This window comes from Cyanistes caeruleus, chromosome 4, assembly GCF_971803275.1.
Source record: "Cyanistes caeruleus chromosome 4, bCyaCae1.hap1.1, whole genome shotgun sequence".
In the NCBI taxonomy this organism is placed as follows: Eukaryota; Metazoa; Chordata; class Aves; order Passeriformes; family Paridae; genus Cyanistes; species Cyanistes caeruleus.
This window is the reverse complement of record NC_141704.1, coordinates 30,817,212-30,832,533: the sequence shown is the minus strand read 5'-3', so window position 1 is coordinate 30,832,533 and position 15,322 is coordinate 30,817,212. Positions and strand designations below refer to the sequence as shown.

Genomic DNA, 15,322 nt, shown 5'->3' with positions numbered 1-15,322 from the left:
CATTACTTAGAGCAGCTCCTTGCTCTCTTCTCACCTCAGGCAGAGCCTCCTATTCACCCATGTAAGGACACCAGAAAGATTTAATATGGGACTGGATGTTCACAGCAAAGAGCAAAGTCTGACAAGCAACGAACAGCAAGAATGAGCAAGTGAATAAACTTACAAGCAGAGAGTTTAAATGGGAATCAACCTTCAAGCACAACTTCAAGGCCCTTAGACAAAACAACATGGGAACAGAGAGTCTTCATCCTAAGCATTTTAAGAACCCTGTCCTGACTCCAGTGCAGCTGTTGACAGTCTTCTTCTCTCTAACTGCGGCATCTCTGCACGACTTTCTCAGGCCACATCCTTCTCCCACGTTCCACAAGCTGCCCTGGGCACAGGCACTGCAGGACACCACAGTGTCCCTGGGCCTGCCAGGTGACAGGGTGGGTGCTGTGTTCACTGCCGGAGCTGCTGCTCCATGCTGTGAGCCAGCAGGAGCCAGGGCGCAGCACTGCCAGGCACCGCTTGTCCCACAGCCCAGTGCAGGGAGGCTCAGGGCGGGCAAACACTCCCAGCTGCCCAGCGCCTGACTCCTTCGGGTAGGGGACATGGGTCCGACTGGGTGAGCTGTGTGCCCCAGGGCCAGCCCAGCCTAAGGCTGCTGTCCCCACATCCCCGCAGCCCCCACATCCCTCGCTGACCCTGTCCCTCAGCCCCGCAGCCCCCACATCCCTCGCTGACCCTGTCCCTCAGCCCCGCTGTCCCCACATCCCTCGCTGACCCTGTCTCTCAGCCCCGCTGTCCCCACATCCCTCGCTGACCCTGTCCCTCAGCCCCGCTGTCTCGCGGCCGCCCCTCGCGCCACCGCGGGTCACGCAGCCCCGAAGAGGCGCGGGCGGGAATGGCCCCAAGCCAATCACGGGACTCGGCGGTGCCGGGGGGCGTGGCGCGGACCACCGGCCCGCGGCCCCTTTAAGTGAGCAAACTTCACCTCGCCACCCCGAGACCCCCTCGCACCCGGATTGGCTGGCGGGGCCCCCGACGGAGCCGCCTCGGGCTGCGGGCCCGCTATTGGCCAAAGGCGCCCGTCAGTCAGAGCAGAACTATTCTCTGATTGGTCAGCGCGCTGCCGGTCCCGCCGCGGAGGCGGGGCCCGGCGTTTCCCCGAGGAAGGGTCCGGCGGACGCCCCCGGGGGCGCAGGGCCGGACGGGCGACCGGGGGCGCGGGGAGGTTCGGGGGGCGCGGGTGCGGCTCTCTCACCGATGCGCTGCCCCACGGGGGAGCTGAAGGGGTTCCCCAGCAGAAAGTCCATCGCCGCCGCCGCCGCGCCGCGATCAGCTGACGCCGCCGCCGCCGCCGCTCACGTGACCCGCGCGCCGGCCGGGGCGGGCCCCGCCGGGCCCCGCTGTGACGCCACCGTTCGCCGCCCGGACCGGCCCCGCCGTGCCATGGGGCTGAGTGAGGCGCGGAGCGGCCGCGGAGGGGCGGCGGCTGCCGACGCAGGGCGGTGTGCGAGCCGACGGGTCCCTGGCCCTGCTGGCCCCCTTAGCCCCCGGCCGCAGGAACCGAGGGGCTCCCGGCGCCGAGAGCCTCCGCCGCTTTCCGCAACCACGCCGAGCTCGTGCAGAATACTCGCGAGCCTGAGCGGTGCCCAGACCCTGGAAAGCCCGTGGCGATGGGCTTTTAGTTTTGCACAGCCCGGTGTGGGAGCGTACTCGTAGGAGTTAGGAAGAAATTCTTTACTGCGAGGGTAGTGAGGCACCGGGACAGGGAATTGTGGGTGCCCCATCCCTGGAAGTGTTCCAGGCCAGGTTGGATGGGGCTTTGAGCAAATTTTTTTGTAGAGATGTCCCCTGTCTGTGGTAGGGGTGTTGGGAATGATCCTTAAGGTGCCTTCCAACCCAAACCATCTTATGTCTCTCCACAAGGTGGTTGGCACGTTCTGGGACGTGTTCCTGGCCTAAGCAACTGCCCTGCCCAAGCTGAGGCTGCAATCAACCAACACCCATACCTGGAAAATGGGGACGTGTTAATAACCGGCACAAAACCTGCTCTAACACTGCCACGCCTGACATCCTGAATAACACACTCGAGTCCTGTGTATCGGTGTCACCTGAACGCCATGAACCCAAACTGAGGTGAGGCAGCAGTGCTCCATGCCACATCTCCCTTCTGGGGGTTCCCAAGCAGTCAGGAACCTGAGCGATACTTTGGGTGTCTGGTGCTGCTGGAAACAGTACATCTTGCCTGCTAAGGGAGTGAGTTAAGCAGGTTTAAGATTGGATGTGTTTTGCTGAGAAACTCTCAATACAAGCAGTAACAACAGCTGCAGAAAACAGCACATGCCAGAAATGAACGACAATACTCCAGAAGTTAAAAAAAAAATTATATTGTAAGTACAGTACAAAAAAGTCTGTGTAGAATTGTAATGTAATCTGGACCAAACAGCAAAGAAATAACAAAAATATAAAAACTGCTAAGTCTTGACAAAGTTTCCCTATAGTACCAAATACCACAAGATACAGATTATACAAAGTGTACAAATTTTAATAAAAATACAATACACCAGGGTCGTGCGTGTTTTTCACTCCTCAAGAGTTTTCTGTTGTACAGAGGACAAAGCTAAAGCTGATCCCCTTCTGTTTCTTCAGAAGCAGATCTACCCCTTCACCACAATGCTCTCAACTGTAAAGGGCTGGAAAGAGCCGGTTATTTTGTGCTGCTCACAACAGCAGATGCTTTAATATGGGCCAGGACATGAAGCACGACTGGACTGCCTCTCTCCTGGGCCCGTCCTATTTCCAGGCTCACTGAGATTTGTCCTAAGCTGTTAAAACATGTGTTCTGGCCTGGTGGTCTGAGAACCTTCTGCACCTCCCCTGCTGAGAAAACCCCTCACTGCACTGAGAAAAGATCCGTAGGAGACAGACTACCTTGTACAGGCACATCTGTGGAATACGTGGCAAAGAGGCATGGGGAGAAAAACCCTCCTCCACACCCCAGGATTTAATTCTGATTTGTGGCTCAGCCACAGTGAGGGACAGGTTACTTTCAACTGTCCTAAAAACCAGAAACTAGACTTACTTGGAAGTAAAAAATGCCTCTTCTGTAATTTTAAAACTTTTCTGTTACAGAGCTGATAAGGCCTGAGTCAAAAGATATTTCAGTTGTTCTGCCTACCTTCACAAGATAGCCTGTTTCTACAAACATTTAGAATCTTCCCGGTGTTTCCTTACACAATGCCCATGCTTACTACTATACATAGAGTTGATTCCTGCAGGAAATGAGGTGAGGCAAACTTGATTCACATTTTTCACACACTGTTGGCTGAGGGAGGAATTTTTGCTTTTAAATTATGTATATATATATAAATATATACACACACACACACAGAGAAATATACAGGATAAATTAAAATCTGTTACAGATATTGGTAAAAGTTAAATACATGTGATATGAACACCACATACACATACATACACACAGACAAAAGCCTAAACAGGAATCAAGTGTTCTCCTGCAGCTCCTCTTCCAGAGGAGCAGAAAACCAAACTCCAAGTATGTGGCTGGAAGGAAGGGAAACTGCCCCAATCAACCCATGTGTGCCTTACGTGGCTGTAACTGCTTCAAACTGGCCACTGGCTACTGCCTTGCAGCAGCACCACAGCTCCTGCAACAGTGCTGGTGAGAGGGATGGGGGATGAGCCATTTAACAAAACAGGTGCAAGACAGGCAGAAAAAAATCCAAGTTTGTCCCATCTGCTTCTCTACTCCTTTCCATCAAAGCAGACTGACCATGCCGTGGAAGAATCAGCAGGAGGTTCATTCTCTCAAGCCAACATAATGGGCTGATACATTGTGCTAATGATGATTTGGAGTCCACAGAAAAAAAAATAATTTCTTGTCATCTTCACTTCAAATGCCAGCTACCAGACCAGCCAGCCGACACCGACAACTTTCAGTTATTACTGACTGAGGAGTAGGGGCTGGAGAAAGTGACCAAAAGAAAGAGGCAAAAACCTATCCAGCTTTCCGCTCAAGAAGTGGGTTTTAAACAGAAATAAAGTTACAAATAGGGCTGGTGAAGAATTCAGTTCTATTCCTTGGTCCAAAATATATTATCATCTCTACCTGCCCATAGACTACTTTAGTTTAGGCAGGGATATCAGGAGATCATCAGTCCATCTCTCCGCTTAAAACAAGTCCAACTACAGCAGGCTGCTCATTCAGTTTTTGAATATCATCAAGGAAAGAGACTCAAGAACCCCTCTGGGCCACCTGTTCCAATGACCCCTCTCATGGTGACAGCTTTCTTCTTTATATCAAGAAGTCCACTCTCTGCTTCCCCCACTAAATCTTAATTTAAGGCGAATATCTCAAAAGCTTTCTGAATTCTTCATACAAAATACTTTCAGATTGGAGGACATTTCACCCACCAACACAAAAGGGTTTTCTCAGCTTAACTTCACAACTTTTCATAAAATAGAAATCAAATAGTTACAATCCTATGTATATACTATACATATACAAAACTTTAAAAGCCTCCACACGGAGCCCTTTGGGAGCGTCGGTGTAGTGCATGTACACAAGTCAGTTACACAGAGGTTGAGTACATCCCAGGATCCTTTCCCATCAAAGTCCAGGCATGATGTAGGCAATGTTGTCTAGTGTGTTTGACTGGGAAAGGAAATTCAGTGGTTTTTAGTGTCAGGAAACAACTCAAAATCCTTAAAAAATGGATCAGGTTAGGGTTCTAAGCACAGTCACTTGTGTTACAAGTTATGATAGGATAAGACAAGCAAATCTGCCTACTGATCACCTTTAATAGCATGTTGGCAAAAAGAAGCGCCCTTCACTTTTTCTTGGAAAACGCAACAGAGTTCTAAGAGTAGGAACCCTTCTCATGCACGTCAGAAAAAAAGACCCAGCTGTATGTTTTTCAGATGCAGTGTTTCAGTAAGCTCAAGCCCCTGGCTGGACAGCTGAAGGAGGCCTTAGAAACAACACCTCTAACTGAGAGACGGAGGAGCTGACCTGCATCAGTTGTGATTCTAGAACTTAGCAATGCCACCTACTGTCTCAAATATAAATTGCAACACAACTGCTGGGGTTTATCCGTGGCCTAGAACACTACTGTTGTATCTGACTGTGAAAATCAGATTTATTATCAGCTTCTGAACACCAGTTTACAGAAGTGAAGGGTAGCTGCCATAATTCACCTAAATCTCTATTGCTCCTCATAACAATAAGTTGATCGGGTTTCTAATAAACGCACCACTGGTCATGTGGCATCACTGCTCTGAATAAACTTGGCAAGCAGGAAGGAAAAAAAGCATCAGAGTTTTTCCACAGCTTAAGATGGGAACACCCCACTGACTCAGCTTTTGTGCACAGAGCCAGTTTGTGGGTGTTCACAGACTAAATTGTCAGCTTTGTTCCTGTTGTTGACAACACATTCTCTTAATGAATACACGTTTGGGCTGCCCTATTATGTATGACATGTCAATTCATATCCCATTTGCTCCCTCTGACAGATGTATTTTTAGTTTCCGAACTTCTGCAGACTGTATTTTTTTATTTTTGCTCCTCTCCTTTGCTGCTTTATTCATGTATCCTTAGGAAGTATGACTCCTGATGGCTACTGTCATCTTAATCAATGTCCACGTCAGGCTACATAGATGCCATGAGCTGTTGCTAAACCAGGGCTCAATGGTAAGAGTAGCTAAAAGTGGAAAATAAACTGTAGTCATGAAGCTCCTTAAGACACAGAGTACTTTTCTTTCCTCAGAAAAGGTTTTGGCCACTTGTAAAAGGTCCTACACCATCACATTAGGAATTCTGAGATCACAAATTGCATTTATGCTACTGAAGGAAAAAGAGCTTGTATGATACAGAGCAGCTAGAAGGTGAGTTTTATTTTTATGGAAAATTAGAACTTTCAAAAATACTGGCATACTTTTATTTGATTCAGATTGACTGACTCCATCATGAATAAAACAGGACCTACCCACACTGCAATCAGTTCTACAAATATTAGGTCAGTTGCCACTGGGAGAAAAAAAAGGTTGCACAGCATTGTACAACAGTAGTATCTGTAAGAATTTCAATAAATATTCCTCTATAAAAGCCCATGACCAAGACAAATTTTCTAATTTTCTTATTGCATTGGAATTATAATCAAATTACACTGTAATGATTAATGATTGATTAAAAAAGCTCTATTTGGACTCTACTGAAATTAACAGTGCTATAAAGAAAATAAACACAAAGAACTCACCAAAACATGCTTTGGGCAGCCATTCAGCTCAGGCAGTTGTGTGGTCAGACATGCCAACGGGCCCAAAGCACAGATGATTGAATCCAGGAGTACTGACAAACTTCCTGAAACAGCCACCATTCCCTGGTAGTGAGAAAAGAAAAAAATTGGATATGGATGAGTAGTGGAAATTTGGCTTCTTTCTCAACTGTTTCAGTTCTCATGCAGATACTGTATCTTCACCTCCTCCAGTCCACTTTCACTATTTACACAGTAACAAAACTGTGCCTTGTGCTTCACAGAGAGACTGTTAGCTCAAAAAATTCAGAGTTCAGTAGGCAACGAAATGATGCAAGGTAAAGGTAGGAATCAACAGAAAACATCAGAAAGTTGCCAGTTGCATAAAAAACTGATTCAACAAATTTTTGTAATATCTTCTCTGTGCCATTTTGTACCATCTATGTTAACCACAGAAGTCCCAATGACAAAGTTGTTTTTTTTTGAAGTTAAAGGAATGCTAAGCCTGTAGCAAATACTTTAGTCATTGATACACTATCAGGAAAGGGAATCTGTGTGCTTTTCTGGGCTCTGGTCATTCCTCTCATGATCTCAATCAGTCATACCAAATCCAAAATGCAAGAACATTTATTTCACTGTTTATAAAATAAGCAAGCATCGTGGGGTGATATTATCATGCTACTCATAAAATTCAATGATATTATTTGAGACAAATATGTTTTCTCCTTAGAGGCTGGGCTGAGTTCTCAGAGTGTACAGGTGTGAATGTGCATTTACAGAGTCACTGTCATTTAACAGTAGATAACCATTAAAAATGTGACATTATGTTACCAGGTAAGTTGAAACACTTGTAGCCCTATCCAAAGCACTGGCAATATGATACTGCCGAAAACTAGAGGACATGCAAAAAACTTCTTGGGAAAGGCTGATAGTTTTCAAAAAAGTAGAACAGTAGCAGAAACTGACCAGAGACTGACAAAATAGCAAGGAAGTACCAAATCCAAGGTGAACATACAGTGAGAAAAGACTGAAGAGTCTGCTGAACTACAAATTACTTTCAAGGACCTAGAACTGCAAAGCACCTGTCTTTCTTTGATGCCTGCTGTTTACTGAAGCCTTTTATTTCACTGAAAATAAAGAGTGATGCATCAAAGAAACAGGGCATGCCACCTCTAATTTATCTTCCTAACAGGAAACCACTGGTTAAACTTTTAAGAAAATGAAAGAATCATACCCCTGAATTCATTGTGCAGATTATAGGACATCACTGTGACATAGCTGGTTACAAGCTCACCTCTGTTTCCTGCAGTCTGTGTCCAATGAGGCTCAGAGATTCACCCAGTAACTGTAAATGTGCAGCTACATCAATGGGATCTGTCTCAGGGACTTTGGCTGGTGAGGAAGGCACCACCACGGTGCTGGTGGGGGATTTTTTGTGAGGAGAAATAACTCCTGTTGGAGAAGCTGGGAAACACACAAATTAAAATTCCATACTCCTTGCTTTCACTCTTTTACTCACAAGCCTATTTAGTTGCTACAGTTCAAATCTCATAGGCATGAGATGCTTAAATAGTTCTGCTGCCCCAGTTGTGTAGTCTTTGGAGTTGAAACTTTTTTTTTACATGCACAGAACATCTACCTCAGCTGAATGCAGTTGGAGAGATCTGGTATCAGAGATGCTAAAACAAGAACCCATCTTCTCTCTATCAGCAAACTAATCCCACTAGAACCTCCTTTCTGTCTCTTCTTATTTTACACTTCAATTCCTAAACTGCCAAAACCAATACCATTCTACAAATCAGATGAGGAGATATTTATGAAAAATGCTGACATCATTCTCGCTCTCACAGAAAAGTTGATTTGACAAGTGATTTAAATGTCATGCTTTGTGAGAAAGCAGGTAAGGACCTTTGTTTTTTATTCTATAGGCAACACTACCTTCCCTGTCCAAGAAAAGAGATGAAGTGCAACAATTACCTTTCATTTTCGGTGCACCATCTGAAGATGATGCTTTTCTCTTCACAGTGGTGGCCTCTGCTTTATTCTGCTTGTGTTGGAGATATTGAGCTTTCTGTTTCCAAATCTGTAGTTACAATGGTAAGAAAATAAAGATTCATAACATTAGGTAATTCTGTTACCTGATGCCAGGACCTGGAGGCAGAATGATGTTACACAGCTAGAAGGTGAAGCAATCACATGAGAAGAAAATGAATGCTTTCATGTTTGCAAGGGCAAGATTTCCATACTTTCCACCTTTACATGCTTTAGGGATATAGGTAACATATTTCAAGGCATTGTGGCAATGCTGCCAGCACATTCTGATCTAAGCACCTAGTTCTCAGACATCTTTTCACAAAAACATCTCACACAAACACTCACCAGTTTATCCTTCTCAGGTAGCTGCTTCCACACTTCTGCCAGTTTTTTACTTAGCTCTCCAAAATCTGGCAGAAAGAAAGAAGAAAAATGTTTAAATTAAATTTGATAATAAAATCCTGGAGAGAACATAAGAAATTTACTGGCTCATCCATACACATTTATGAAGCAAGCCATTCTACAACTGGAACGTTCCACACTGTCCTGAAAATATGCATTTCTGTTACTCTTTAAAATGAAAAAAAAAAAAAAGCTGATAGCAGGAAGATGAAGTCAGAGTGTATTTACAGGAAAGGGACACAATGAAGATAATTCTTTAAGTAAAGAAAGACCTAGAAAGTTCTTTATCTAGATTCACAACTTGGTTAAAATACAATTATAATACAATCATGAAATCCACTCCTGTCCCCTTTGCCACCTCTTATTCTAAATAACATTGGCAGATTCTCTGCATTATGTCAAAATTAAGAAGTTGGTCTGAAATAGATATAGTACGTTCTGCTAGTTAATCTGCCTGGTGTAAAATCAAAAGAAGAGAAGGCTGGATTTTTTCCTTACCTATTCCAGGGTGCTCAGACACAATAGTTGTACGATATTCCTTACAGAACACCTGATAAGCAGACATGTTTTTCTTCTTTGGCTAGTCAGAAGAAGAAAGGAAACAAAGATTTTTAATTATGATGAGACTGTCACAAATTTAATACAAATTTGGCATTTATTAAAGACTTAAAGAAAGATACGGTACTTAGATCAGGAACCTTAAAAAGCAGTCCTTTACATCTTCTGGCTGAATTTAGTCTTTATGAAAGCACAGGAATCAGCCAGAACCAGTCTTAGTACAAGGCTTATCTTGCAAAACTCAACTCAAAGCTGCTATTTGAGCAGCACTCAAAGCTGCTATTCTAAATTCAGGGTCAACATACAACTCTGTTAATGTATCTCAGTTTTAAAACCTAAAATAAAACCCAGTATCTGTTATACTATTCACAGTACCTATTATAGATCTGTCAAAACAATTTAGTCCTCATGATAATGTCTTGTTCTGTTCCTTGCATACTTACAAAGTACTTCCATTTGGCAGGAAAAGAGACTGTGTAGTTAGTACATTGACAGCAAAGGCATCGCAATTGCTGAGCTATGATCAGGGAAAAATTCCCAAACAGAATAGGGTAATTGGGCTCCGTCTGTTCATTTCCTCACACAAAGCATTATTTCTCTATATGAACATGCACAAGCTGCTTTTCCCCATTTACTTACACAGCTACAGTTATCTCATTTGCAAACTTGTTCATATGCTAGCTACCATTTCTGCTACTTGTATCTTTATGCAGTAACCATGGAAAACTGAATATATAAGTACAGGACAAAACTGGGAACATGGTAGTCTATTAGAATTAGAATTTCATTTGAATACAGGAGTAAATAGGTAAATATCTTCAATTTTCAGGTAACAGCTTGATTCTTTCTTATAGGAACTTTGATCACTAGTCCAAAAGTTTGCCTGGGAATAGCTAGAGCCAGTCACATTAGAAAAAGATGCAGATGTGCTTGGTACGTGACCTGTACCAAGCAAAATTAAGTATAACTTTCCCAGAGAACCTCTATTGGCTAAAGACTGTCTGTGTCATAAGGCCAGAAGAACATATATTCCTTTTGCTACAAATAGAAATCACAGTGTCTGACACATTTTTCCAAACATGCTTCAGTTAAACCAGTGATAACTGGCATTTGTGATCCTTTGTTTCAATTTAACATGCCTTTGTAATGGAGTGCCTAATTCACCATTTCCCACCACACAATTTCTATTTTCTCTACAATTTTTTCTTACTCTGTCTCTTTCTCTTTCCTTTTCTCTTTCCTTTTCTTTTTCTCTTTCTCTTTCTTTTTCTCTTTCTTTTTCCTTTTCTTTTTCTCTTTCCTTCTCCTTCTCTCTTTCCTTTTCCTTCTCCCTTTCTTTTTCTTTTTCTCTTTCCTTCTCCTTCTCTCTTTCCTTTTCTTTTTCTTTTTCTCTTTCCTTTTCTTTTTCTCTTTCTTTTTCTCTTTCCTTTTCCTTTTCCCATTTCTCAGCCTTGTCCTTCTCCTTGTCTTCCTTTTTCCTCCTCTTCTCACCTTGACCATCTGAGTGAAAAACAGCAGGAGGTGGAGGGACAACATAGGGGGTACTGGGAGGTGGTGGTGACACTCTTACTTCTCCTACTGCCACAGGAGAGTGCCCAGAACTCTTTTTAGACTTGGAGTGCTTCTTCTCTCTGTGTTTCTCCTTGTCCTTTTTTTTCTTACTTTTTTTTGACTTCTTCTTCTTCTTGATCTCCCGGTAGGAGTCGTCTATCACCAGCTCTCCAGCCTCCAACTCTCCACCAGAAGAAGAACCAGATTCTGGTGGTGCCTCCATACCTGAAACTTCGTACTCATTTCCATGGCCCTCTGAATGAAGGGAGGTGTCAGCACCAAAACTCTCAGAAGGTGGATGTGAGTCCGGAGGAGGTTTGTGCTTTTTCCGGGATGACTTCAGGAAGCTCTGCAGATCGTGCCCCAGCAGGAATGAGCCTTGCTCATCTCGAGTTGATTTCTTTGAAGATTTCTTTGCAGCTGCTGGTGCTGAAGAGTAGGATAAAGAATCATCATCTGCTGCACTACTTTTCTCTTTTGGTGAAAGGATGAGCTTCATCTTCAAGCCGTCAGGTTCACGAAGAGTAAGTGTCTCCGTGTTCACATAAAGAGGTTTCATCTTTTTAGATTTGTGGGAGCTGCCATCATCCACTGAGTGCTCCCCACTGCTCCCACTCAGCTTCTTCTTGGGATGCTCCTTTCTGCTTTCAGAATGGCCAGAGGAAGAATGAGATGATTTTTCAGAGGTCCTCTTTGAAGACTTTGAGCTTGTGGCCAATGGTGAGTTGATAGCCTTGAGTAAATCCATGGTTGTATCAGCTGAGGATGGGCTAGAAGCTGCTTTTTTCTTCTTCTTTGATGGTAGATCCAAAGGCGAGACACCTGAAAAAGATCAAGAGAAATGTACATTGAGATGATTCCCTTAAAGACAGCGAAGGAGGTAAGTGAGAATCCCGAGCTTTACAATTACAGGTGACAGATTTACATCCTGGCTGAAACAGAACCACATCAGCACAGCCTTACTGATACAATTCAGAGGATGTGACACCTGAGCTGGTCAAATCATTTAAGGAAGGGAGAGACAGGAGGAAAATTCTTGAAGTTTTGTGAGACTCCATTTCTGAGGTGTGAAATAAAATGTTTTGATGAAAATGCATCTAACTGAAATTGCATCTCAAGTGCAAGGTTTTCATGACGTTTTTAGCAAAGGTGAGATCAATGAGTCAAAAATGTGAGCTTTTCCATTCTGTAGACAGATTTTGATGGAAGATGAAATTTCAGCTTGTCTTTCTCCTTCTATTGGGCCAATAATAAATCCTAAATGTGTTAAGCTTCTATGAGCCAAATTGTCATTTTCTGGCCAACTTATTAATTGTGAGAATAACTGAACAGAAAAGTACTAATTTTTCAACCTCAGACATTCTATTTTTATAAATTCAGAGCAAGTTATACTACCTGTAAGTGTAATTAGTTTGTAGTGCAATAGGAAAACAAGAAAAGCAAATGTCAAGTCTGAGGCTGTGAGTTAGAAAACTACAACTTGTCAATGAAAAGGGAGTGGAAGATCTCTACCCCCTGCAATGGCAATTTAAAACTCTGAAAATATAATTCCCTAATCTGTTCTCAGGTGCCAATCAGTGTCAGGTTTCTGATTACATGTTCTAAGACAGGTTGATGCACTGTCCTATAAAATGCTAACCACAAATCTTGTTTACACTGGTTTAAGAGCATCCTTTCCTTAAAGTCATGATCTGTTAACCCCTTCCCCTGCTTGATTACTACCTTACCTCTGTAGCAGAACTCATCGGAGGAATGCTTTCTCTTTTTTTTATGAGCTTCTGTCCCCGGAAAAAACTCACTGTCCTGGAATAAGAAGAAAAATTTTGCTGAACAAAAGGAGGGAAATAATATGAGAGTCACATGGACGATTAACATGGATAAAAATATTTGTAGGAGGTATCAACAGTTATTTCTACCACTGTAACATCAAGGAACCATAGGTATGAACTAGGATCATCATTCTAGGTGCTAAAAGAAAACCTACTCTGTCCCCAAGAGCACACAGTGTAGGTTCAAAGTAAGACAAAACACATGTTACATACAGGTGTGAAAATACCAAAAATATCATTAGTCAGGATTGGTTTCAGCACAACGGCCATCTAATTGACATTGAGCTTTCTGTAGGCACAGCAGCACAACAGGGCTCCAAGGAAACTGAAAGACACATCTCTGTAGGGAGACCCCCAAGTGAGAGGAGCAATATAAAAGATAAAGCACATTTGCAAAGTGTTGAGATACGGGCAATAAAAGCCATCACTTGGAGATCAGCTGTTAAGCTGACAAAAGACAGAAATCTACCCTTTAATAAAACTAAAAAATAACCTCAGATGCACAGACTGCCAAGCCTTGAAAACAAAGGAGAGCAGTTCATGCTTCCTATGCTGAAAAAGAAGCAACAGGAGGTACAAAGAGGTGACAACTAGAATGATGGGGCAAAAATATGTCCATAATATTCCATATCACCTAATTATTATCTGTGTCTTGATCAATTTATAAATCCAAAACTGAAGCTCCTCTAAAGAATTCCAACTGCATGGTAGAAGATTTTAATTTTAAACAAGAACTTGCTTTTGAAATGAAGAAAAACCCCAATCACTAAATAGACACCTCTGACCTAACAGCAGAAATTGTAGCTCAAAGAGGAAAGCTTTGAAGAAACTTAAGTTGCAACTATGTGATTTCAAGAGGTAAGGCCTCAAAGAAGTAAACAGGGCAAAGTTCATTCTTCTCAAGAGCTATGGTTTCAGTCTGTCTGCAAAATTAGGAAGACAAGAGTGCATCAATTAATATTCTATCCATTCTTTGCTGGCTATTTATACAACTGTAAATGCTATTTTTTAAAAATGTAGGTAAGAAGTTATTAATAGAATTTTCTGACTTGCAAGGTTCTACATGAACACTAGGACAACACTCCTACTACCTCATTTTCTGAGGCGAGAAAAATCAGAATCAGGGACTGATTCCCTCCTTTTCCCCAGGAAAGTTACTGAACAATACAAGACATGATTAGCTGCTCTTGCTGTCTTCTATGCACACTTGTAAATAAAAAAAAAAAATCAAGAAAAGGACAAGAAACCCATTCCATCCCATTACTACCTTTATGCATGTCCTTACACCTTGAACCTTTTCTCTGAGGGTTTCTACCTGAGTTGCTATCTCATCTTCCTCTTGCAGAAGATCCTTGTATGAGCGCTTTTTCTCTCGCTGTATCCTGCCAGGTGCCAGCACGTCATCAGCACTTCGGTGACTCTCTAGGAACTCTGTGATTTATGTGAAATGGGAAAAAAGGGAAGAAATTAAATACCACATTAGGAAGGACAGACAAGTGGACCACTCATAAAATAAGCTAACAGAGAACATTGGCACAGAGTGATGCACAAAACCTAACAAGTACAGAGGCCTGAAAGGTAACAAACAGTCTGTAATGTCTGACTAGAGGGATGGGACTCAGTGCTCTAACACAGGCATTCCAGATTTAATCTCTAAGGCTTGTATGTTCATTCCTAAAGACTTGTGGACCTAGAAATGCAATGACTAAATGTATCATTATACCTCATCCCCTGTCCCATTGACCTGGCAGAGAGAAGAAAGGCTGCAGTGGCAGAGTTCCCGATCAGGGTGTCTGCATTAGGAAATACCACCCATTTCTCTCAAGTTCTAATCCCAGTACTTTACACCTGGAAGTCAAGGCCTTGGGATCTTCCAGTAACTTGGCCAGGTTAAATTTAAGGGCTTCACAGCACCCTAACTTCTTTCCCACTCTGACTGCATGGTCTGGCAAGGGCTGCAAGGGGCACCCTTTAAAAAATCTATTTTTATTTTTTTTTTGCAAATCCCTCTGAGATTACAAAGCAGTCATACCTTCTTTCTTCTTGGTGCCATCATAAGCCATGGTGGTCCTGCAGGAGCCTGTGAATGAGTTGCCACGTCTGGGCTCCTTCCCCCGTTCCCATCTATAGGAAAAGGTCTGAGAAACAGAGAATGAAAATAACCTTCCCATAAAGAAGAATCACTATGTAAATGGGGAAACTTTCTCTGAACCAAATAAGGATTCTTTGGAAGACAGTGGGAAAGGAAATGAGTGACCTGAAAGGTCACTCTTCAGGTTTGACAGATTTGTGTTTTTTAATCAAAATGGATGTTGCATTGTTTTAAAGACAGAAAATACCATCTCTTTCTTATAAAATATCTGAATCACTGAACTAATTTATTTACAAAAAAAAGAGGGTGAGAAGACAACTGAGTTTGATTTTCATGACACACAAAACCACACACAAACTGTGCCAAAGCCATTTTTTGTCAGGAGCCACTGTAGCAAAGAGTGGGATGGTTACATAGATTTCAAACCCTTGAATCTCAGATGAAGAAAACAAGGGACCAGGAAGAAAGAATTCAATTACAAAAGTGTCATTATTATTGTTTGTTTGGGTTTTTTCACTAGAGGATCACACATTCTGTATTAGAGGTGTGTATCCTTCTGATGTGTTTCCCAATGCTACCACTGCAGCCATTCTGAA

At 42.9% G+C, this 15,322-nt stretch overlaps 2 protein-coding genes and 1 long non-coding RNA gene across 22 annotated transcripts in view; 1 reads left to right on the top strand and 2 right to left on the bottom strand.

Moving 5' to 3' along the window:
• The window catches only part of TOM1 (target of myb1 membrane trafficking protein), a 20,855-nt gene extending 19,444 nt beyond the window's left edge, over window positions 1–1,411 (bottom strand). For 3 of the 16 annotated variants that reach the window (XM_086887309.1, XM_086887308.1, XM_086887310.1), the window contains exon 1: window positions 1,247–1,363. In XM_086887309.1, coding sequence (XP_086743435.1) covers window positions 1,247–1,298 — 52 coding nt within the window. In that variant the 5' untranslated portion in view covers window positions 1,299–1,363. Of the gene's footprint in view, window positions 1–163; window positions 688–726; window positions 1,005–1,246 lie in introns of those variants that run through there. The other 13 variants (XM_086887320.1, XM_086887312.1, XM_086887307.1 and 10 more) reach the window with 12 other exon arrangements.
• Window positions 1,405–2,556, top strand: LOC147653527 (uncharacterized). The gene is made up of 2 exons (XR_015286379.1): window positions 1,405–1,797; window positions 1,915–2,556. It is a non-coding gene; the product is annotated as an uncharacterized LOC147653527 (long non-coding RNA).
• Window positions 2,360–15,322, bottom strand: part of HMGXB4 (HMG-box containing 4) — a 14,565-nt gene continuing 1,602 nt past the window's right edge. For 2 of the 5 annotated variants that reach the window (XM_086887303.1, XM_086887304.1), the window contains exons 2-11: window positions 14,667–14,772; window positions 13,902–14,065; window positions 12,533–12,608; window positions 10,465–11,627; window positions 9,195–9,276; window positions 8,640–8,704; window positions 8,238–8,343; window positions 7,555–7,724; window positions 6,264–6,386; window positions 2,360–4,663 (exon numbers count right to left, since the gene is read on the bottom strand). In XM_086887303.1, the coding sequence (XP_086743429.1) occupies window positions 4,619–4,663; window positions 6,264–6,386; window positions 7,555–7,724; window positions 8,238–8,343; window positions 8,640–8,704; window positions 9,195–9,276; window positions 10,465–11,627; window positions 12,533–12,608; window positions 13,902–14,065; window positions 14,667–14,697 (2,025 nt within the window). In that variant the 5' untranslated portion in view covers window positions 14,698–14,772 and the 3' untranslated portion in view covers window positions 2,360–4,618. Of the gene's footprint in view, window positions 4,664–6,263; window positions 6,387–7,554; window positions 7,725–8,237; window positions 8,344–8,639; window positions 8,705–9,194; window positions 9,277–10,464; window positions 11,628–12,532; window positions 12,609–13,901; window positions 14,066–14,666; window positions 14,852–15,322 lie in introns of those variants that run through there. The other 3 variants (XM_086887305.1, XM_086887306.1, XM_023936128.2) reach the window with 2 other exon arrangements.